Source organism: Triticum dicoccoides, chromosome 1B (assembly GCF_002162155.2).
Source record: "Triticum dicoccoides isolate Atlit2015 ecotype Zavitan chromosome 1B, WEW_v2.0, whole genome shotgun sequence".
Taxonomy (NCBI): Eukaryota; Viridiplantae; Streptophyta; class Magnoliopsida; order Poales; family Poaceae; genus Triticum; species Triticum dicoccoides.
Window position 1 is genome coordinate 537,462,508 of NC_041381.1, and position 23,351 is coordinate 537,485,858.

General features: G+C 45.1%; 4 protein-coding genes across 5 annotated transcripts; 2 read left to right on the plus strand and 2 right to left on the minus strand.

Moving 5' to 3' along the window:
- The first annotated feature begins 2,655 nt into the window (after positions 1 to 2,655).
- LOC119350562 lies at positions 2,656 to 6,559 on the plus strand. Its single transcript, XM_037618328.1, has 9 exons — positions 2,656 to 2,700; positions 3,358 to 3,459; positions 3,552 to 3,656; positions 3,768 to 3,866; positions 3,994 to 4,075; positions 4,161 to 4,227; positions 4,317 to 4,361; positions 4,657 to 4,797; positions 5,348 to 6,559. Exons 1-9 carry the CDS (start codon positions 2,656 to 2,658, stop codon positions 6,273 to 6,275), a joined length of 1,614 nt encoding a protein of 537 aa, XP_037474225.1. The 3' UTR covers positions 6,276 to 6,559.
- A 3,674-nt stretch (positions 6,560 to 10,233) lies between these two features.
- Positions 10,234 to 12,504, minus strand: LOC119307969 (protein IQ-DOMAIN 1-like). The gene is made up of 5 exons (XM_037584069.1): positions 12,403 to 12,504; positions 11,976 to 12,314; positions 11,569 to 11,772; positions 11,376 to 11,495; positions 10,234 to 11,282 (listed from the first exon to the last, which is right to left on the minus strand). The coding sequence occupies exons 1-5, from the start codon at positions 12,487 to 12,489 to the stop codon at positions 10,446 to 10,448; spliced, it is 1,587 nt and encodes a 528-aa protein (XP_037439966.1). The 5' UTR covers positions 12,490 to 12,504; the 3' UTR covers positions 10,234 to 10,445.
- Positions 12,505 to 13,038: 534 nt separating this feature from the next.
- Positions 13,039 to 15,721, plus strand: LOC119347840. The gene is made up of 4 exons (XM_037616354.1): positions 13,039 to 13,160; positions 13,254 to 13,548; positions 13,666 to 15,228; positions 15,318 to 15,721. Exons 2-4 carry the CDS (start codon positions 13,290 to 13,292, stop codon positions 15,719 to 15,721), a joined length of 2,226 nt encoding a protein of 741 aa, XP_037472251.1. The 5' UTR covers positions 13,039 to 13,160; positions 13,254 to 13,289.
- A 1,472-nt stretch (positions 15,722 to 17,193) lies between these two features.
- LOC119347854 (bifunctional purine biosynthesis protein PurH-like) lies at positions 17,194 to 22,072 on the minus strand. 2 transcript variants are annotated; one of them, XM_037616358.1, is made up of 12 exons: positions 21,767 to 22,072; positions 21,420 to 21,673; positions 20,890 to 20,965; positions 20,458 to 20,554; positions 19,919 to 20,021; positions 19,682 to 19,812; positions 19,275 to 19,452; positions 19,020 to 19,177; positions 18,558 to 18,767; positions 18,060 to 18,407; positions 17,743 to 17,869; positions 17,194 to 17,657 (listed from the first exon to the last, which is right to left on the minus strand). In XM_037616358.1, exons 2-12 carry the CDS (start codon positions 21,622 to 21,624, stop codon positions 17,506 to 17,508), a joined length of 1,785 nt encoding a protein of 594 aa, XP_037472255.1. In that variant the 5' UTR covers positions 21,625 to 21,673; positions 21,767 to 22,072; the 3' UTR covers positions 17,194 to 17,505. The 2 variants fall into 2 exon arrangements, with proteins under 2 accessions (XP_037472255.1, XP_037472260.1); XM_037616363.1 differs by having other exon boundaries at positions 17,506 to 17,657; positions 21,432 to 21,673.
- Between the last annotated feature and the right edge of the window lie 1,279 nt (positions 22,073 to 23,351).

The window sequence follows — 23,351 nt, forward strand, 5'->3', positions numbered from 1 at the left end:
AATTGGCAGGGGTCTAGGGTTAGGGGGTTTCGGACCCTCCGATGACGATCGGACGGCTCCGGGCGGAGGAGTGGGTAGTTAGGTCATAGGTGGGTTGTGGTTGTGTTAGAGAGAGGGTTTTGGGCTGAGATGAACTTTCACCCCATTCCGAGAATATTTTTACCCCACTTATAAAATAATATTTCGGAGGTGTCGTGGGCGCGTGCGAGTGCGAAAGGACTCAGAACGGACAATGAAGAGGATGGGGAGAACCGGCAACTACGAATGGATAAAGTGTTGAAAGGAATGACAGACACGAAGTGCCGATGCAATGCGAATGATGCAACGATAAATCGAACAAACAAATAAAGCACACGGCGACAACGAAAATAAATGGAAGGCATCTGGAGCATCGGTTCCGGGGTGTCACAAGAAACACCACTGGGATGGGGACAAGACGGGAAGGACCTTATTCCATCTGCAGAGAGCCGCCGCCACCTCGCCTCTCTGAGCAGGACACAAACCCTAATAAAACTCAAAAGGGTATGAAAAAATGGAGCCCTCCCGCCGGCAAGGGTCGGGATCCACCACGCCTCCATGGCCCTAAGACTACAGAAGACGAGGTAGACCCGTGGCGACACCGGTGGGAGGCATGAGAAACCCTAGGCAAAGGGTCCTCTTCTTTCCGATGGAAGAAAGAAAACTGGTTTTGTTAGTTATAAAAAAAATCTTCTTTTCAACAGCAACATTATCAAGAGGAGCTTATACTAACATCCACCTGCACAAGTTCACTATTGATACGTGATGACCAAACAAACAAACCAATTGCACCTTGTGTGGTCGTCCTTTCTTTCATTCAGCTGACCTAGGAATAAGAGCATGTATATCTAAAGAAGTGATGATTGCCAATGGAGCGTCTCTCCAAAAAAATTACTACAGATGAAAATCGATCAATTTAAGTGCATGTATGTGACAGAATACTTTTAAGTTACATATGGCAAATGTAATTAAATGGCTCGGTCAAACTGAAAAATCATTACCAAAACAGATATAACCTAGAATCTTCCTTGAAACTGCACAAAGGTTCGGTTGTATACAAAAGTATACAAAGTCATGAGAGCATATGTGTTTGTCATTCTTGAATAACCACTCTAAGGGTTTTCGCATATTTTTATTAGAAAGATTTGAGATGATTAATAGAATCATCCGAGAAGGCTAAATCATGCATTTCGAAAAATACTGGCTACGAGGTAAAAACAAATGAACTTCACTTAATGAGTCCTGCTTGCCATGATAGTTGCCGCCATAGCCCAGTTTTCCATGTCAAAAACTATATCAATAGAAACAACGCATTAGTAGTACTGAAGTTGAAAAACAACACATTAGACTAGCCACAGTCGGAGTAACTTCAGTAGTAACATCGAGTCCAACTCAGCAACTTTGCTTATATGGCAATGAGTTAATGAGGAGAGAGGTAGTTACAGTAACTTAGCTAGTTACTGTAACATCACATGTCCCAATGCAATATGAGTCTATAACCTAATAAATGAAGCTTTGCATGTTACCACACTTATGTTACTACCCACTATGAAGGTAGTAACATAGTCTAGAGATTTGTGTATGTTACTAGTGTATGTTACTATGCATTGTGGCTAGTCTTAGTAGTACCGAAGCCAAATCATGGGTCTCCAATTAAAAAAGAGTAAATGTGCACGTGTAATAAATGATACATAGATCACCTATGGGTCTGTCAGCAGCGCCCAATTGATGATGATGATGATGATCTGAAGCCTATGTCTGCTTGATTGCTATTGATGATAATGATCTCAATTACAAGGGTGTTGTTTTCTTACCTAGCTTTCGAGAGATTCTAACTTGTCTGTCCCCTTGGACGACTCAGGGACCCCCTTATATACCGGTCGGGTCCCTGACTTTACAACATAACCCGGGTTCTACCCAGTTAGAAGTCCTACACCAAGTATCCTGTGTCTTCCAAGTATTGGTGATTCTTCCATAAGTCTGGACTTTGACAAGCCGGCCCGCTAGCCTGGGCCGGGTTTCCTTCTGGGCCTCTTCGTCTGGTTGTATCAGCTTCTAGGATAAGTCAGCCCTTGACCTTCAGGATAATTTGGCGGGCCTCGATCTTGGAGCTTAAATGTCGGGTCATCCTCTGCGGGGTATATCCGCGACAGTCTCCCAGGGGTCTTGCTGGTTTTGTGGTTAGGTTGCGTTCTGGCTGTAATCCTATAAAAAGATTCAGGTTTCATTAATGAAATGGAGGGAGTAAATCCCTTTCTTTCAAAAAAAAATGTCTCTGTGCTCGTGCGGGCCGATCGCCCAGCTCGTTTGTTTTTGAGATTGAGACAAGCGGCCAGCCCATTCCAGTTCCGGAAGAAACTTTCCACCCAAGGACAAGGGCTAAAAGGTAACTTCCTTCACCTCGAACATACCAAAACTCGGCTCAAAGTTCAAACTTCCCTCCCTACAGAGCGCAAGTCCTCCCCGGCTACCTCCCCATCCCCAAATCTCTCCAGCTGCTGTACAGACATTAGCCCCCCTTTTGCTCTCTAGTTCGTCTTCCTCCGATCCCCAAATCGTAACCTAGCCACGCGAGGCGGCCGAGATGACCCCGGCGGCGGAGATGACGCCGGCGGCGAGGCGAAACCGTTCGCCGGCATGCGCTTCAAACTATTCGGTTTCAGCCCCGAGGTTGAGACTAAGGTGCGCTCCCCCTTTCCGACCCCCACCCCCGTCCCCGACTTCCCGTTCCCGTCCCCGTCCCCGTCCCCGTCCCCTTCTCCGCTTTCTCTACGATTTGGGGAATTTTGCTGCTGTCCGCCGTGTTGAGAACGTGAATGAGAACGCAGGTGTCCCCGGTAATGTCGTCGAGCGAGAACGCGTTGATCAGGACCGAAACGCGGAACCCTAACCTGGGATAGTTTTATCGACCCGATCGAGGGTCGTCGGGATCGAGGCACGGAGTAGTAGGAACGCAACCCTCGGTAGCGCGCTGTGGTTGGTCGTCGGTGGGGCGGCGCAGGCGCTGGCGCAGGCCTGCTGCTGCTGCCGTCTCCAAATCGGTTATGTCGTACTTTGATTTCTACTAGGTCCGTAAGTCATGCTTGTCGGGTTCTATTTTCGTAGCGCTCTAATTGATAGCGTGGTACTGGTCACGCAGAGAGATGAGAACCTGTAAACCTGTATGAGTTTGATTAATTTTCAGCAATAGATTGGGGGGCCATGGTTCTTAATTCGAGAATAAACCAATGTCTATGTTTTGCTACTGATTCTCGACCCTCTCCTGTCCCAACTATCGTGATTTATTCTGCCCCTCTGAATAAACTGAATAGTTATTCTTTTGCGTGATCAAATTGACAGTATACTGCTGCCTTGGAGAGCGGAGGAGCAATACCATCCAAGTTCTTTGGGGTGGATTCAGGGTGTAGTCATCTAATTGTATCAACATATGACGTTAACCATGTGAGGAAAATTGTTTCACGGTGCATTTGCTGTTTCAGTCTTTTTACCTGTAGCACATTATATGCTAAAGCAAGTTTCTGAATGATATTTAGGATAATGAGTGGTGCACCAAGGGAGAAAAGGGTGGAGCTGCAGTTGTTAATGACCTTTGGTTGGACCATTGCCTCAAGCAAAGGCGCTTAATTCCTGCTGGGAAGGTACGGATTGCTTTTATATTGCATCTGCTGCAAATTTAGATTACAATTCGTTTCACTTGCATAGCTCGCCTAATTAATGCATTTTCATTGGTGAAATTATTGTTATGCTAGGTTATCTACAAACCTTTTATGAGAGGTGGAATCCTGGTTTCCTCAAAGTTACATATATGCTGCTCGGGCTATCAACATGAAGAGCTTCAAGATATCCAGGTGCACACGTGTGTGCACACAGACACACAAATATATTTGCTTTAGGCATAGTAGATATGAGATATGTTGTTAATGAGCTGTCGCTAACTGTACTCCCTCATTTTTCCACTTTTACTGCTGCATACAGAGAATGGTTCATTTGATTGGAGGCAATTTCCATGAGAAATGGAGCCGAAAAGCTACTCATGCTATATGCAATATGTTCAATGGTATATACTATATTATTCTTATGTTAGTCTCTTGACGAGTTTGAGCTGCATTCAGAATTTATAGCTGAGGCTTTCAATTGATTAGGTGAAATATACGAGAAAGCTGATGAACGTGGTATTCCAATCGTGAATCACAGTTGGCTTTCGGACAGGTACTCGTATCTAACTAGCCACCTACAAAGTTACTAAGTACACTAGCTTCATGAATATTTTCTCTGAAACATGCCTTTTTTCTTTGCAGTCTAAATGCAGGGGTCATTCTTCCATGTGACAAATATTGTGTACCGTAAGTAAACCATGCATCTTGTTTTTCTGTCCAATGTCCTAGTTTATAGTATTTCTTATTCCCTGAAAGATGAATCAATGCTTTTCGCTTCAACCAGAATTTGTAGCTTCTACGAATACGACCCTCTGTAATTTTTCCTGCGAGAAGTATGTGAATATCGATAATCTTTCTAGCTGGAGTTGCAGTTGCTTACAAAGAAACGCCAGGCTACCTTGCTGTTTAGAAGTTGCTGCGGTTAATTTCTCTTCCTGCTGGACGTCCACTTTTCAAATATGCTATGTTACTTTGTATGCAGTGGTCAGGAAGTTCAGCAATGTGAGGATAATTTCAAAAGAGCATATGAACATCTATCAGAGACTGGTCAAACTGAGATAAAAAGCAAATCATCTGGAGCAAAAACACCAGATGGCAGATCAATAAGCATTAGAGCAGACAGGTAACCATTTTTTCTGTTGCATTCATCTGATATTGTAGAATATAGTATGATTACACCAAGGCAGATATTATAAGCCCAGATGCTCCAGATGGGTCTACTTATTGGGAATTGTATCCAGAATGTCATTCCTTTGTAGTTAATAGTAGTATTTTTGCTGACATGCAGCACTAATAAGAGCATATGTTGTCTTGTCCTTTTGTTGCTTCCTGTGCAACCGGTGAATATGACACCACAATTAGCATGGATATTTCTGAAACATATTTACAGCATTGACAACACATGTCTTCCAAGGAACAAAATTACATATCAACATTCAATTCATACATCTGGAAATAAAAAGGAGAAATTCTGCTGTGAATAGTACCTACTATTAAATCAGCTACTATTCACAGTGCACATTGTCTTTTTTGTTTCTCAGTGTGCATTGAATTCAGATTTTGACTTGTTACTTGGTAGGCGCATATTTTGTTAATGTTGTCAGAATGTATCAGAATCTATGTTATGTTTTGGTGGTGATGTATCCTGAACAAATCATTTACCGTTCATGTAGGTTAACACAGTCAACGGGTAACAAAAAGCTGAGGGTTGAAACAAACTTCATCTCTAAACCAAAGATCGTCCGTACCTTGCAGTTCAAGTCCGACAAGAAGACTTCTCTTGATAACTATGTTAAACCCGACGACCGGGTTGTCTCCATCATATACCCAGATGAGGAGATCCCTCGGGACTTAACTGCTCCAATCTTGAAAAGGGTTCTACGGAAATCATATCTTCCACTTGGCCGTTTGCACGTAGAGAATCTATCCCTAGGAGGAAAGTTCGGCTGCCACAACTTTATGGTCTCTGATCCTCACGAGACTGTAGAGCTGTGCGATGTCATTACAGAGGAGCTGACACCTGAAGGTAGAAAGGCAGACAAGAAGGCCTTTGTGAAAATGGTGAAGGGTCTTTTCGAATGGGTGCCAAGGGATGTCAGGGTCTGGTTGCAGAACATTGAGGATGGCTGGGATGACGCTCTTCTGATGAATCACATCTACATGTTTGACTCAGACTCAACATTCGGCCAGTTCATCACTTTGTACCAAGGTGTGCTGAAGCTGAAGGAGAAGGGAGGTCAGAAGTACAAAGACTTCATCGAGCTTCCTCGCATGCAAAGCTACAACGGTTGGCATGCTATCGGGTTTAAGTGGAAAATTCTTCGTGCTAACATGGACTACATAGATCCAAGAGAAGAACAGCTCGATGTACTTGAGAAAGCAAGACTGGAGCTGAAGAGAGAGAAGGATCCCTCAAGGAAGAACGTGTTTGGTCTCCTGAGGACAGTCAAGAATACTTGGTCGCACCCTGCGAGGCACTTGCAAGAATTCTTCCTAGCCATCATGATTAGTGAGTACTTGCAGCTACTATCGGATGTCCAGAAAGCACTGTATGACTGTGGGTATTATGGACAGAATCTGAGCCTCATGGACTTCCCCTGAGCTCCACACGAAAAACATCTAGAAAACTGCTGTTACGTGTACAGGTCACAGGAGCCTTCGAGTGTTCTGAATGAAGCACGTTGAGAACTGTTGATATGTGTATAGTATAGGTGGTCACTGAAGCATCTCCCATGAAGACTAGGGGCACTGACGTTGTGCAGAATGTCACATGTTTGTTTTGCTGGTATAGCCAAGATATTTCGTCGTTGTTTCATCCTATTTGTTTCATTCTGTCTATAGCTTGTAATGAACAATTAGGAAAGGAAAAAGAGAGGGAATGAATCCAATAATGATAGGTGGGAACATTACTTTCCATACTTTGTTTCATGATCCTGATTGGTTGCCTCATGAGATACTCTTATGAGCAGTATTAAATGTCCTTGAAAGAATGTTGTTTTTTGTACCTTTCCATTGTAATTTTGGGTAAGCTTTTTGCCATTTCTTTTCAGTTGAGTTATATGGATTCCTATGAATGAATTCTACAAGAACTGTGATAATGTGCTGACCCTGAGGACCTGCCACTTTGTCATAAACATCTCATTTTCTGACGAACTTCTATTAACTGTACTTTGTTGGACCAATAACTTCTACCGACTACCGGCCATGTGATGTGCTTCAGATGTTCAAACCTTTCTTCTTGTGAAACAGCAAGCTTCAAATATGCTTGCCTCATTTTTGTAGAGATCTCATGGTATAGGTCCCAGTATCAACATGCGACTCAAATAATTCTAACAAATGGTATCATGGGCTAGATTATTCAGAGGTTACAACTTTGTTGATCTAGATGATGGATCATCATCAAGTTTTATGCAAAGACAATATGTGGAGGAATCAATTATCGATGCCAATTATCGTCAAGTTCTAATACATACAAACCTTCTGACTAAATGCACCCATGCAGTCCACTTATCCCTGATCAGAGCTCCTCAAAACTGGATATCCAAAGGATTTGACCGTAACACAATACTAAGGTAGTCTTCCTTGTGTTGAACAATATTATACAAAGAAGGGTATTGTGAAGCGAAGGACGTGTCCCCAAGCCAAGTATCCTCCCAGAACCTAGCACACAGTCCGTCCTTGCAACTCCATCATCCAGGTTTTCACATCCAGAATGGATAACTAGGTAGAATGAACTCCCTCCGTCCCAAAATTCTTGTCTTAGATTTGTCTAGATATGGATGTATCTAATACTAAAACGTGACTTGATACATCCGTATTTAGACAAATTTAAGACAAGAATTTTGGGACGGAGGGAGTAGTTGAACAAAGGCGCTCGTGGAGTGGAAATGAGCTGTGGTCAGTACCGCCCATTTGCACCAGTTATTTTTTCAGAAATTTGTAAAAGGTATGTAAATTCTAATCTCAGTAATAAAAATAACATTTAATTGTTTGCACGGTATAAATATTATATACATACAAACAAAATAACTTACTTTTCAAATTTGTTCATATATTGTTTAATAAATATTCATATTGAAAATAATATTTACAAAATATTAAAAATGTATAATTTAAAACAATACAAATATATTTTTCGTCAAAAATAAAAAAATATTATTTAAATTCACCACACATTTCAATAATCATACGTACATTTTTATAGTTCAATGTTTGTATAACTAAAAATATTCATAATTAAAATTTCATATAAATATTCAATCGTGGCTGATATTTAAATTATATTTTTTTAATAAAAGTCAAGAGTAAAATTATACACAAGTGAATATTCATCAATATTCAGTAAATGTTTGTATTCATCATTTTGTATAATTTAAATATAATATGCAAGTATATAATTTTTTCATTCATTAAATATTTTATTTAATAAACATTTTAAATGTCCGTATTTACCATACATTTTTATATAATACATGGGTGTATATTTAAAAGTTTTTACTTACTATTCATTTTTTGTACATATAATGTACTATTTGAACAACTTTTATGTTTTTGAGTAAATTGAACATTATTTTATTACTTACATTTTACAGATATCTTTAAAAACTAGTCCGCAAAATCGGCCGCAATATCTGCAGCCCAGATAAGCCCCCCATGCATCTTCCTGATACTACAGTACGGCTTGTTATCCATATTAGATATACGAGCATTAAACACTTTTTTGCATGTACTAACAAGTGGGCCCTATGTGGCATAGAGGCGAAAAAAATGAAATACCACCAAGTTGACAGGTGTTTTTTGTGAGAAATTAAAAAAATGATGGGGTTTCGCGAAAAAAAAGGACACATGCACTCCTATCTGCCTTCCTGACGCTGACAATGGGCCATATGCCACGATAGCACGCCAAGTCAGCGTCAATTTCATATCCAACGCGATTAGCACTGTATTTGTACGCTCGAGCCAAGTTATTGCGCCAGTTCAATGTATGTCGCAAGTTCTAGCACCAAAGTGACTGCTTGTGCCAAGTTCAAATACCACTGGTGTAATTCACTCAAAAAGGTTTATTCAGAACCATCAAAATGCAACACTTAAAAAAAACTTGTGATATGAGATTATGTATATGAGACTATAGTACACCATATTCCAAATTTCTATTCATGTGTGTTTATATTAGTTTTGTCTTAAATATTGTGCCTTTCAAATTTATGTGATAATATAAAACTAGAATATTTATAAGGTAGAGAGAGGATTTTGGCATGCAGGGGCTAGCCCGTAGATCGTGTGTCGTCTGATTTATCTCGTGATACGAAAGGTGGTTTGAGTTTGCATGTGCTTTAGTCTTAATATCTTAGATGGGGTCAATGCATGACAACTTTTCGCAACTCTTGGCACCGCCACCCATCCCACCTCTCATGTTTTTTTTACTTTCAAAATTAAATCTATTACATCTTTTGAACCGAAAATCTAATTTATGTTTCGTTTGCATATTCGTATTCCTTGCGACGAGTGCCTTGAAAGAAATACCTCTTTTGAATATGTTTCGATAAGTTTAGAAACTTCAGCAAGTTTCAACTATTAAAACATGATCAAACGAATGATAACAACTTTCAAATACTAAAACTTAAATCCTGGAACATAAATCATGAACCCTAAACTCCAAATATGAAACCTTAAGCCTAAACCCTAAACAAATGGGTCTCGGTAAAACTTGGTAATTACTTAGTCAATTTGGCATGTCGGAGTTGTAGTCGTGCTACCTTCTACTCGTTACTCAAGATCACGCGCATGAGGTTTTGCACACTCAACCGATAATTTGACTGTGTGACTTTTTATGTGTAAAGTCTTAAAGACTAATGTTTATTGTGTCTGGAATCCCTAATTATTGTACTCTTTCCAATCCAAATTAACCGACGAAACTTTAGTACTATGTAGGCCCATTAGGGTATGATGCCTAGTAAAGATTCACATCCAAATCACATTATTAAAAAAAAGATTCACATCCAAATCCAAAACATGTTTCAACCTGTCGAGTGTGTAATCTATAGGTTCATGCCACCTCATATATACTCCCTCCGTCCGGAATTACTTGTCGCGGGAATGGATGTATCTAGATGTATTTTAGTTCTAAATACATTCATTTCTATCCATTTCCATGATAAGTAATTTCGAACGAAGGGAGTATATGACTCATGCACTTGCGCTTCTGTTGGTACAATGAAACATTACAATAACTATCCATTGAGAGAAAATATGGCGAAATATAGTAGTATAATACTCTCTCCGTTCCTAAATATTTGTTTTTCTAAAGATTTTAACAAGTGACTACATACGAAGCAAAGTGAGTGAATCTACACTCTAAAATATGTCTATATACATCCGTATGTGCCCCATTTGAAATCTTTAAAAAGACAAATATTTAAGAAGGGAGGGAGTACTGTACTTCGATTAATCAAGAAAACTCGGCAGAGACATCTAAGGTGAACAGCGGTTCCATGCACGTTTGGTACAAAATCCACTCACAAGCTTGCATTTAAAATCATCATCTAAAAAAGCATGCATTTTAAATAATACTCCATCCACAAAGATAGAAAGAGTCTTTAGACCAGCGTTAGCCAAACTCAAAAGATAAATTTGTACCGAACGCGCTAATTACAAATTCAAAAAACAAAAATGACCAAAAACGCTAGATTACCAATTCGAAACTAGGCAACAAAATAAGAAAAACTCGTACAGTATCGCGCTGCCACTGTGGATATACGCAAGCCCAGCGAGCTAGAGCCTGGGGCTGGGAGACCGCTTCGTCCTGATCTCCGCCTTCGCCTTGCTCGGCGTGGTCGGCGTCCTTGGCGTCCTCGGCGACGACACCCCTTGTTTCTCCGCGAACTCCAGCGACGGGCGCCTCTTCATCGACGGCGAGGACACCAGAGTCGCCCTTTCGGGGAGCTCGGCCTTGTCAGCCGCCGCGGGGCTCGCGCACCGGGCCTTGGCCTTCACGGACTTGGTCGCCTGCATGTAGCTGGGCGTCACCGGCGCGCCGCCCGTCTCGCCTGCGTCGACCTCTCTCGCTCGTGGACTCAGCCTCCCCGGCAGCTCCCCCGACCGCAAGCTCGTCGTCCGTCGCAGCGAGGGCTCCTTGTCTTCGCCACCGCCGACACCGCTTGTCCCCAGGTGCTCCTGGCTGCTCCGCGGGCGCTCCGACAGCATGCTTCCCGACCCTTTGAACGGGCTACCCTTCGGGCTCGGAGCCCGCCGGGGCGACGCGACCGTCTTCCCCAGCGCCGAGGGGGACCGCGACTGCGTCGGGGTCGACGGCGACGACCGGCCGGCCGGCCGAGCGGACCTGCCCGTCGGCGTGGTGGGAATCTGGACTGAGATGGACACCCTCGGGCTGGCGGCCCGGCCGACGCTCTTCGCGGGAGCAGCGCGGTCCTTGACGTCCGGCGGCGCGGTCTGGCTCTCCCACGGCCTGGACGCCGCCATACAGCGCTCCGCCAAGCTCCAGCCCCAGTTGGGGCAGCCAGGGTCCATGAACGTTGGAGGGTGCGACAGCGTGGGTGTCACTCTCCCTCGCCCCGAGGAAGATGAAGAAGAAGGGCTCCTGTTCCTCCACTGCAACCGAGACAGCGCATGCAGAGTGAGTTCAGCAGAGGACATGAACACGTCGAGCCACAGCGCCATCGACAATGGAGATCCGACGGCTACCTGGTGAGATAAGGCGTAGGACAGGGCCCTCTGCCGCCTCGACGCGGCCTCCTGCTTCGTCGCGAGCGTGGCCTCGATCTGCTCCTTGGACTGGTGAGTGTGATCCCAGCCTTCACCAATCTGCGCTAAATAATGTCAGCAGCAGCACACCGGCCAGGTTACGTTGAGCTAGCTATGAGATGATGCTCCGCACCTTGGTTTTGTCAGGCCCTTGCTTAGGCTGGGCCTGACTCTTGAGAGCCTTGTCCTTGTTGACCCTCCTGGCGTATATCTGCGTCTGAACCCTCGTCATCATCTGCATGCTGTACAGCGCATCCTCCGTCTGGCGCTTCACGGCGACCCCCTCCAGCAGCGACATCAGCCGAGCCTGTGCTCTCGCCTTGTACCCCTTCCTTACCTGAACGCGAATAAAATGTTTCCAAGTTTTCAACATGTTAGATATATACTACGAGTAGATCGAAATGTGATCATGCAAATCTTTCATCTTCCTTGAGTTCTGCTGAGCATGGCCCAATTTTCTTTTATCCTTGAACGTTCAGGATAACTATTCAGATTTTGGCCTCCCAAGAGAAACAAGCTTGGCAATGGCTGATGCATTACCAGGTAGCCCCTGCAAGCCGTCTGAATCCTGACGACGGCAAGCTCCTCCTTCGACCGCGCGGGCGCTCTTGGCGTGACGACGGCCGTGGCCTCTGCCGGCTGCTGCGCAGCCACCGGCGCGGCGAGCGCCGCGGCTCGGAGTCCACCATCGTTTTGCTCGCTCGTCGTGCCGGCGGACTTGGCCTCCACAGCGTCCTGCTGATCAGGCTGCGGAGGAGGCTGCTGCTGGGCCGCGGGAGCAGTCTCCGGCGTCGCGGAGGAGGAAGAAGTGGACGTGCTGGACTTGCCGAACTGCCATAGCTTCTTGAAGCTCGATTTACTCGTCGGCCTCTCGGCCGGCTTCTTGGATCGACAACATCGATACGGATCGGTTATTTGCATCGACTGGAATTCGATGAAGACAAGAGAATCCCACGGTTTCAGTTACCTGCTTGCCTTCCTTCTCCTCGCGATCAGGTTCCGACGAGCTCAGGATCCTCTGCACGGCGTCAAACCACCTCACCTTCTTCCCCATTGCCCCCCTCCGCGCTCTTCGCCTATCGGTGTGATGACAAAATGCAAAAATCATCAAGAACAAGTGGAAATCTAATGATGTTTACGGCAGCAAAACTAGCATCAATCAACATTGCCACAGATCGAGCAAAACAAAAATGTGAACCTCTTTCAAAGAGCCTTCTTCTGTCTTCTGCCGGCTCGCCCTCTATGCCGTCGATGCCGCCGGAGTCGGACACGTCCGCCTGCAACCTCGTCAACGACGGCGAACCGCCTTGACGCACGTCCACTCCCCGTCAGGCCGTCGCGGACCCACTGGCTGGCTGGCGTCTGTTCCTGTCCCTACATTTCAGTCCCACCGCGCCTCACACTCCGCCGTGATAAACGCACGCACACCCCACGGCCCAGTTAGGCAAAACCAGCCCACGAACCAACCTCACGGCCCACCCCTCGGCAGGCCCGTTGGTCCAGCCCATAAGCCCGGCCTTTCGGCCACTTCCCACCCCGTCTCCTCCTCCCAATCGGCTCCTCAGCTCGCCGATATCACCACCCAAATCGCCCGCGCGCGCGCAGCCTCAGAGGCCGAAGCCACCCGGAAGACCAAACCCTAGAGCCTCCGTCTCCACCCGCCAGGCCGACGCGCTCGCGCTAGCTCCCTCCCCGGCCTCCCGCTCCCGCCGGCCCGTGCACGAGGTATCTCGCCCTCCCCTCCCGCGGCGGCGAGATCGATTGGGGATTTCGAGGCTTTAATTTGCGCCGACTAACCTCTCCGCCCCAATTCCACAGATTCGAGTAGGGAGCGCCGGGGGTTGGTTCGCCGCGATGATCTGGCTTTCGGGGGTGGAGGGAGGGGTGGACCCGGAGGGGCGGGACGAGCTGCCGCCGGTGGATGCCGCTACGGACGGGGAGGCGATGGCGCAGGGGAGTTTCGGCGAAGCAGATTTTGATGCCATGATGGTGGAATCTGGTGGGGTGCAGGACGAGGAGGAGGGGAGTAGTAGCCTGGCGCAGATACAGAATATTGCCGCCGACACGGCGGAGATTTCTGATCCTGCCGTACCTCAACATGATGCTGAAGCCGGTAAGCATACTCTGACATCAGACTCTGGTTAGTTTGATCTACTGCATGTTGATTCCACCCCCTTGTTCCTTCGACTTGTATGGCATCACGGACTAATTGATTTTTGTAATCTTGCAGAATTGAACGAAGATGATCAGCGTACTAGATACCATCTTCCTCCCCTTGATAAAGATGGGTTTCGAGTTTCTGATCTTGTCTGGGGTAAATTGCAAGGTCATCCCTGGTGGCCTGGTGCAATTTTTGATCCTTCAGATGCATCTGAGCTGGCATTGAAGCATCAGAAAGAGGGCCACCATCTGGTAGCATTTTTTGGCGACGGTTCTTTTGCGTGGTGTCATGAATCCCAGTTGAAGCCTTTCATGGACAACTGTATAGAGATGGAGAAACAAGGCAATTCTGATGCCTTCACCAGTGCAGTTAACTCTGCGCTTCAAGAACTCTCAACGCGGATATTGACGGCCACGAGTTGCTCTTGTCTCCCAGAATACCTCTCTGAGAATGGCATGTGTTATCTGCGTGGGAATTTTGGGCTCAAGGCTGGAGTTACTTGCTCTAAGGTTAACCAGGCTGAGATATTGCAATATTTCAGTCCAGAACACCTTCTTCATTATATGAAGCTGCTGGCTCTGTCCCCTTGCCAAGGAGGTGTTCTGCAGGATTTAGTGATTGCTTGCTCTCAACTTATGTCTTTCTATCGCTCTAAGGGATACGGTGAAATTGCATCATTTCAATCTGGCAGTGCATGGGCAGAGGATGGCATCGACACAACTGTCACCAATGAAGTGCAGCCTAGTCATGTGAAGCCCAAAAGAGGTAGGGGAAGACCTCGTAAGCGAAAGCCTGACGATAACATAGAGTTGGCAGAGGGAAGGCCCATTGTGAAGCCTCAGAATGAACCGATAGTTCATAACAATATTGGTGAAACAGAGTGTGGTGAAGTTGACATCTCTGTGAAGAAGCCAGCAAAAAGGAGGCGTGTGCAGAGGCGCCATGGTGTGGACACCAAGGACTTATTATCTGGGATGGCAGCTTCTACTGAAATGAGCATGATTGGGAAAACTGAAGGGGACAGGAGTGAAGAGTGGAAAATTTTGCCTTGTCCTAAGGAAGAAACAACGGACCATATGCAGGATGCCTACTGGTCTGGACTGAGTTTACATACTGTCTCCACTCATAGCCTCAAAGGGGCAAGTGGCAAAACAAGGCCGATACGTAGGCGGAGACCGACGCGACGGACATGTGCACCTTCATCAGATCTTTCTTCCCCTGTACAGAATATGCAGCCTGAAACATTGGATGTTAACAGGAAGATAGAAGTGATAAAAAGATCAATTATCCACGTTGACGAGAAGATGGTCCATGACGTAAACCCCACTGCACTTATTTTGTGCTTTGGCAAGTCAATTGCTCTTCCTTCAGAAATGGATTTTATTAGGGTGTTCAGTCGCTATGGACCACTAAAAGAGACCGAGACTGAAGTGCACGAGAACATAAATACTGTTAAAGTTGTCTTCAGGAAACGTGTCGATGCTGAAAGGGCTTTCAGTGTTGCTGGCAACTTTGGTTCTTTTGGACCTTCACTTCAAAGTTTTCGTCTTGCGAATATGCCATTTTCTCTAAGAACGGCTGAATTGAATTATCCTAAGTTACACCCTGAAGATAGTAGCATGGAGATTCCTGGTAAACATTCTTTCTCTTAAATTTGTAAAATCCAGCGAGTTAAATATGCTTAGTTGCTTACAGTACCTTTTGCATGTGTTTTCTTATAGCTTGTAGGCTGTCTGGAGGTGCACTGGATTCTGTGCAAATTGACATCATCGACAAAGCTGGCAAAGGTGAAACTGTAAAAAATCCATCAGTTGAACACACTGAGATGGTCAAGCTTGCAGGACAAGATGAAGGCAATACCGAGCGTGCTTTACATGCTGGACGCAGAAATGAAGAGTCACCTGATGTTCTCTCAGATACCATGCAAACTGGAATTGTAGATGACACCTCAAAACACAAACTTGTGTGTGTACATGGTGTTGTCGAGGCCTTGGAAGATACCATGGAAGTTGATAATACGGATGAGACTCGAGACCTGAGAGCTCGAGCTTTTACCGGATATGTACCAAAACAGTCTTTGGGGGATGAGTACGCGTTCCAGGGAATCGAGGGGGTCAACAGTTGAAATGCCTGTTGGGGAGGCTAGAAAATTTAGCTGCTGCTGAACCATTAGCTGAGGAAACCGCGGAAGGTGAGATTGCAGCCAATCCAGCGGATTAGGAAACTAAAGAAGCTGACAAGACTCTGGGCGATGGCCCGACTACTGCATTTGATGGACAAGCTGACCGAACCAGCTTATATTGAACTGTGTTGACATTCATGTCGTCTAGTCAATGTCAATGTGTTCTCTCATCTGTATGATGCGTTCTGTATAGAGAATAGTGGTAGACTCTTAGAGTACCATACTGTCATTTTTCTGGCAACTACAGCATTGACACCTTCGTGTTCATTTGTGTAAATTTCATCTAGATCTAATTGTCTACCGTGCACAACTGATTACTTGAAGATCATACTGGTGCAGTGATCAGTGGAGCTGGTCTTGCTGTTGCCATGTGCAAGCATATGGAAACCATGATTTTAACTGATGTTTCTCTTGTCATTTGACTGCCATGTAGTGTTTGCCCATCACCAAGATAGTGAAAAATGATCATGAGTTTCTGCCTGGTGAGAAAATAGGAAATACTCCCTTCGTAAAGGAATATGAGAACGTTTAGATCACTGAAGAGGGGGTACAATATATTGTGATAAATTGTTTGCTCCTGTTTGTTTATTGTTTAGAGGTATGAGTCGCATCTCAAACCGAGTAGACTCTGGTTTCTCATCCGTTTATTCTAAATTCTTTGGGTGCAATGGTTTCTCTAATGGTAGTGAAAACACCATTGTGATCGGTTATTGGTAATAAAAATATATAATTGTTTTTAGGCGAAAAGAGATTTAAGGAAAAAACAGTAATAAAGGCATATCCAACTTTTGTAAGAAAAAAAAAACCCTAGTCAAACCTCACTCTCGACCTCTCGGCTCCACTGCCATCTCCCCTTCCCTCCCGGCCCTCTACCCACCCCTCCACCATGGTCGGGAACGGATCCGGCAGCGAGTCCGACATTGACTGGACGGCGCTTGCCAGGGAGGGCTCGAGCTCGTCCGCGTCGGACGAGGAGTTCACGCTCAACATTGCCCTCCGCCGTTTGCAGATGGACAGGGGCGGGAGCTCCTCCTCGATGGCGTCGCCAGGGGCCCGCGTGGCCAGCTGCAGCTCCGTGCCGGCCTCGATCAGGTGGCAGGGGCGCAGGGCGACCGGTATGGCGCCCAGGACCTGCTCCTCCAGGCCGGCGCTGGGTGCTCGTGCCAGGACATTGTTCAGTTGCAAATGCATCTGCAGTAGATTGAGATCTCATTCTGCTTCTCGGTGCTCCTCTCCGAAGAATGCTTCTAAATTTCAAAATATCCATCTGAATTCCAGAAGGACAAAAACGATCATTCAGTCTTCGTTCTCCGGAAGCTACCTACACTCAGGCAGCATGTGATACCCTTTACCCATCCACAGAATTATCATATTTCTACAAACCAGCATCTGAAGGTTGCTGGTGATCACAAATCTTCAAGCAAAGATCACGTGCTGGCATCTGAAAAGGTCAGAATGGCCTCACAAGTTTGATTCATGTCGAGGTCTGAATGCAAACACAGTTTCTGCTCAGTTGGCCCTGGTTTTCTGACCTTAGTTACTACCCACTCGCTGCTGGCTCAGCAATGTGATACAACATAGCAAAACGATCTCGCCCCTGTCAATACTATTATTCCTAGCTGGACTCAAAACCACCTGCGTCCGTCTTATTGCGAAAATATCCGCGAGTTTCCACGGCGGACAGACTGACGGTAGACCGGCGATGACCTTAAGCACTCAAGTTAGGCTTAGTGCCTGAAGTGGCGGACGCCGGTGAAGAGGAGGGAGACGTCGTACTTGTTGCAGCAGTCGACGGCGTCCTTGTCCCTCATGCTGCCGCCGGGCTGCGCGATCGTGCCGATGCCGTTCTCGCACGCCTCCTCCACGGCGTCCTTCCAGGCTGCAGTTCCACTCACGCGAGTCAGTTTATCAGCATGTAAGATCTCACTTGGTCGAATCGAATGGGGTTGTTGTTTTGTTCTCACCGAATGGGAAGAAGGCGTCGCTGGCCAGAGCGGCTCCCTTGGCAGCTTCCCCTGCTTTCCTGAAGGCGATCCTCAGGCTGTCCACCCTGTTTGGCTGCCCGCTTCCCATGCCCAGCATGCAATTGTCCTGCACTCACAAGAGGATCAGCCAGGTCAATTCACTGAACCAAACTTGGCAGGTCAGTGAGTTGTGAGTTGTGGAGTACAAATACTGACAGCAGCAGGTGTTGTTTTTTGTTTGTTTGTGACGGTTGTGTTGCAAACTGAAATTTACTCGCCCTGTCTTTTCCTTGGCACACTGAGAAATGTAGACTAACCTTGGCAATCACAATGGCGTTGCTCTTGACGTGCTTCACGCAGAGCCAGGCAAACTTGGCATCCGAGAGCTCGCTGTCTGTCGGAGCTCTCTCAGAACCCGTCATGAAGGTGATGTCTTCTGGGGCTAGATCGTCCGACTCTTGAGCTAGCCAACCACCACTTACCTGCCTGAGCGACAACATGTTTTTCCCACTTCTCTTCGCCTCAAGGATCCTCAACGTCTTCGATTTCCCTTTGAGGACCTCGAGGCCCTTCTCTGTGTATCCTGGTGCCACCACGATCTCATAGAACATCCGTGTCTCGCCATCTGTAGGACTTCTAAACTCACGGATCTCCTTTGCAAGATCCTACACAAGATAAGATTATTAGTTGCCCCTCTCATAACTCACGACTAATTGAGATGTGCATGATGAGCTTGCAAGAACATGTCATGGGTAGCAACACAACTACACAAACGTTAGAGCTTGCGAAACATAAGATCAGAGTCTAGTGCATACCTCGTCAATTGTGGTGTTGAATGCAACAATTCCCCCAAATGCACTCACAGGATCTGCCTTTACAGCTAATCTATATGCCTCAAGAACATCCTGCCGGGATGCAACACCACACGGATTGGTGTGCTTAACCACAACACAAGTAGGGTTCTCAAACTCTGACACACAATTCCATGCAGCATCAGCATCCAAGTAGTTGTTATAGGACATTTCCTGCAAAGAGCAAGCATGCCAGTTATGAAAACCTCTAAAGAAGCATCGCCGAACTTTCCAACAGGATGAGTTCACAAGGAGCAGGAAAATCCAGAAACAAGTTGTATGTGTACTGAACAAACTAAATGCTAAATTTGAGACATGGAATTCGTGGCACCATGTCAGAAGAGATTGCTCTTTGTATATTTTTGGATAATTTGTGGGCCACTTAGTTGGAGCACGAACTGGAAAATAAATGCATGGTGTCCTAACCTTTCCATGGTGCTGAACTGCTGTTGCAATACCACCGGCATTGACTAGAGAAAGACTCCTGTCACCGTAAAATGCCGCCTTTTGATGAGGATTTTCACCATAACGAAGTGCAGACTTCATCGAGAGGGGAACAGTAAAACTTGGGGGAAATGTATCTCCTACATACATATGACAATGACAATGTGATATCCAATAAAAGTAGCAGATGAAACTATCAGATATGTATTGGACCATTCACCAAAAGAAGGATCATACCACTGTTCGATTGCTTCCACAACCACTCTGAGACAGCTGAATCATAAGAAGCGACGTGCTGGAAAGCTTTCCATGCTAGCATCCTGCGGAACTGCGGGTCCGCTTGCTTTTCTTGTAGATATTTCAATAGAGCAGGGTAATCATGATGATCCACAACAACAAGAACATCCTTATGATTCTGTCAGGTCAACAAAGATATCAATATTAAGCCATACATCAGTTGTACAGAACTATTACATTGACCCCACGAGTATAAATGAACATAAAACAGTTTTTCAATAAACATCAAGCAGACACTACTTCCGTCCCAAATTATAAGACGTTTTTAGGCTATTTTAGCCTACCAAAACATCTTATAGCTGCAACCAGTCTCTAAGTATGTACTTTCAAATGATAAACACAGTTACCTTCGCTGCAGCCCGGATCAATGTAGGCCCACCAATATCAATATTTTCAATGCCATCCTCAAAAGAAATTGCACCAGAGGTGACCTTACCATAGAATGGATACAAATTCACTACAACCACATCAAATGTCCCTGTGCCCAAACAAATGTCCTAGTTAGATGACAATGTAAGACAAGATTGTTCTTTAATGGCATGAATGGTCAACTAATATAAGATTAAAAAAAAATGGACTCTCACCGATGCCATGCTCATTCAATGCTTTAAGATGATGCTCCTGGTCTCTTCGGGCAAGAATACCACCATGTATACTGGGGTGCAATGTTTTTACTCTTCCATCAAGCTGCAATCACCAAAACAGAAATCTAAATGGAGATGAAAAGAAAAATATATACCCAATATCCTCTAAATGACTAGCCAGAGGCAAAGCAGAAGGTAGGCTAAAGTGGGATGACAAGAGAAAATAATTAGGTTGTATGTCGATTATTCAACAATTATTATTGTGAGGATTCAAGAAACTTCAAAGAGAAGAGAATTGGAAATAAAGAATGATGATTATATCATACCCACATGCACCTTTTACACGAATGAACATCGCACTTGCGAACTATATCAACTATAACGTGCTACAGAAACATTTCATTAAATGAAATTTTACAACACTTGCAACAAATTTGATTCAGGAACTACTTTATGTCTTTATTGACTATGGTAAATCATGCCTGGATAAAACCATTTCAAGAAATGCTGCAGCAGCTAAACAATAAATTAAGCTATACCATTTCAGGAAAATGTGTAATCTGTTCAACTTTTGTAACATTCACTCCAGCTGCTTCCAGGCTTGATGCTGTACCACCAGTGGAGATGATAGAAAACCTACAGGCGCAAAAAATCTTCATAAGACCCTACATAACTAGAACAGAGAAAAAAAAAGTAGCATTGGTAAATCTAAGCTGGAGAATGCTTCTTCCTGTACAATATTAAGCTTCATAAATAGTTAAATACTAACACTAACCCTCGCACAAACGGTCAGCCTATAAAAGCATGTGGCTAGGAGAAATTAACTTGCTAATAAGAAGGCTACTGTGAGCAATGCATAACTTTGGGAAAGACATTATATATGATAAATCAGCACTGCCTGAAGTAGGCATTGATGTACAACATAATTCTCCATGGTGATGCATGGGGATCCCACAGCACGAAAGAGTTACCCCAAGCTCTGAAGACCGTTTCCAAGATTGGCCAAGTCTGTTTTATCCGACAGTGATATGAGTGCTTGCTTCACTCCTGTTGATGTAGGAACTTGTCATTAGTTCATTGCTTCAAGCATTTCCATATGTTATGCACAAGAAAAAGTTAAATGAAGAGATATACAACTCTTAGGACCCATGTTACTTGAATACTTAAACACATGAGTTCTAACAAGATTAATCGATTAGCACATAACAACAGATCTTTTCCGGATAGAACTAAACAACCAATACAAAACGTTCTTAGGAATTTAGTCAACTCAACAAGTGGTTGGTTGCAAGTAGGAAGTGATATCACATCAAAACACAGGTAGGAAGGAGAACAAAGTGATGGATTATTAGCATATATATTAATTCATCAGTTGAACAACCTATTTTACATTGAATCCGCTGGTAGAAGGAATAAGCTACTACGAATCTGATAAGTACGTAATATCCAATGTGACTATTCCAAATTCCTATGATAATCATATCAAAGCCAATACCATTACCTCCTTGCGCACCTATGCGTGCTTCGTCATGGTCGGGGGTGGGGGCCTCAACCATGGCAGAGCTCAGCCGCGGCGCAACCCGGCTCATTGTATATTGACTCGTCGCGCGAGCCCAGAGCAGGCGGCGGCTACGGAGGCCGGGTGCTGGCCGACGGGAGAGGGATGTGGCAGGTCCGCCGGCTACTGAGATGGCGGCGCAAACCATGCGCGCTGGTGGCTGGCGGCGCGGAAGGTGGGACAGGAGGACTGGTGGCCTGGGGAGGAGGCACGGTCAGTGATATCTGAAAACCGGATTCTTTCTTGCACTAAAAAACTGTAAACTGATATAGTCAGCTAAAAAGACATACTTGGCCGGTCGCTGCCGAGCTGCTGTCGGGTCTCGCCCCGGGGTCCGCAGTCCTGTCGTCCTGGAGCTGAGCAACGGTCGGGGTCGGCTGGCGGCACCGGCGGAGACGAGGGGAAGGAAGGAACGGACGAGGAGTGGAGAGCGGACGAGGAGGGTTAGCACCGACGGCGGCACGCTAGCGAGGCCGGGTGGTGCGGAGCGGAGGCGTCGCGGTGAGCCGGCGAGTAGGGGTCCCTCCGCCGGCCGTCGCTCAGCTGTGGCCCTAGCGCTGGCGGCGTGCGGGGGTGGTGGCGGGCGGTTCGGCTGTTGTGGCCAGAGGCATCGCACAGCAGGCCTTGGGCCACGACTATTAATGGGCCTACACCCTAACGCTAGTTTTCTTCAAATTTTCGGTAACTGAAACTTACGGGAGCAGGCAGATCCTAAACGGGGCAAATCCTATTTGACGCCCGCAGGCGTCAAAAGGAGGAGCCTTCGCTGAAGCAAGTCGCCACTTGGGCCGGCCCAGGTACGGATTTCGTTCGCTGCTGTTTTCCTTGTTTCTTGCGGGTTTTTTCGTTTTTCTTCTATGGTTTTGTTGCTTCCAGTTTTTTGACGGTTTTGGCCAGTTTTCAGTTGTTTTGTTCTGGTTTTTTATTTTTTCTGTTTTGATTCCTTTTTGTCCTTTCATTTTCTTTCATTTACGTTTCCTTTTTTATTTCCTGTTTCTGTTCTTCTTCTCATTATTGTGTATTTGTATAAAAAGTTCACCGTGTGTTACAAAAATCTTCAATGTATTAAGAAAATTCTCATCATATATTATGACATAGTTCACCTTGCACTGTAGAATTGTTCATTGTGTATTACAAAAATGTTCATTGTATATTATTAAATTGTTCAACATATATTAGAAAATGTTCATTATGTATTACAAAAATGTTCATTATGTATTATTAAATTGTTCAACGTATATTAGAAAATGTTCATTGTGTATTTCAAAAAATGTTCATTGTATATTATGAAATTGTTCAACATATATTTAGAAAATGTTCATTGTGTATTTAAGTTTTGTTCATCATATATTAAAAAATTGTTTAGCGCATATCCATCGAATGTCCATTTTAGTATTTTAAATTTGTTCAGTATTTTTTTACAAAAACGTTCACTGTATTTTAAAATTTCTTCAAAATATATTATAAAAATGTTGAACCTTTTTTTAAGGATTTGCCCCTGTACATTCTACTTTAAGGTTGGCGCTGCTTGTAGAATGGTCTTGATAGCTAGCTCGGCTGGTTAGCCTCACTTGATTCGAGCATGAGGTCATCGGTTCGATCCCACGCATACGCTTTTTCTTTTTTCGTTTTTTCGCTCACAGCCAGATGATTGGGCCGGCCCGTGTGCGCGTCGCTTCAGCGAAGTCGCAACATCGGACGCACACGGGCGGCGTACAGGCGCTCCCCCTAAACGGCGCCTTAAGCGCCCGTTTTAGGCATAGATGCAATCGGGCGCACACTCTCCCGCCGCACTGGGCCGGCCCATTTCTTTTTTCTGATTTTGAAAACGCAAAAAACTTTCTGGCGAGAACCATGTTTCTTTTCTTTTTCTTT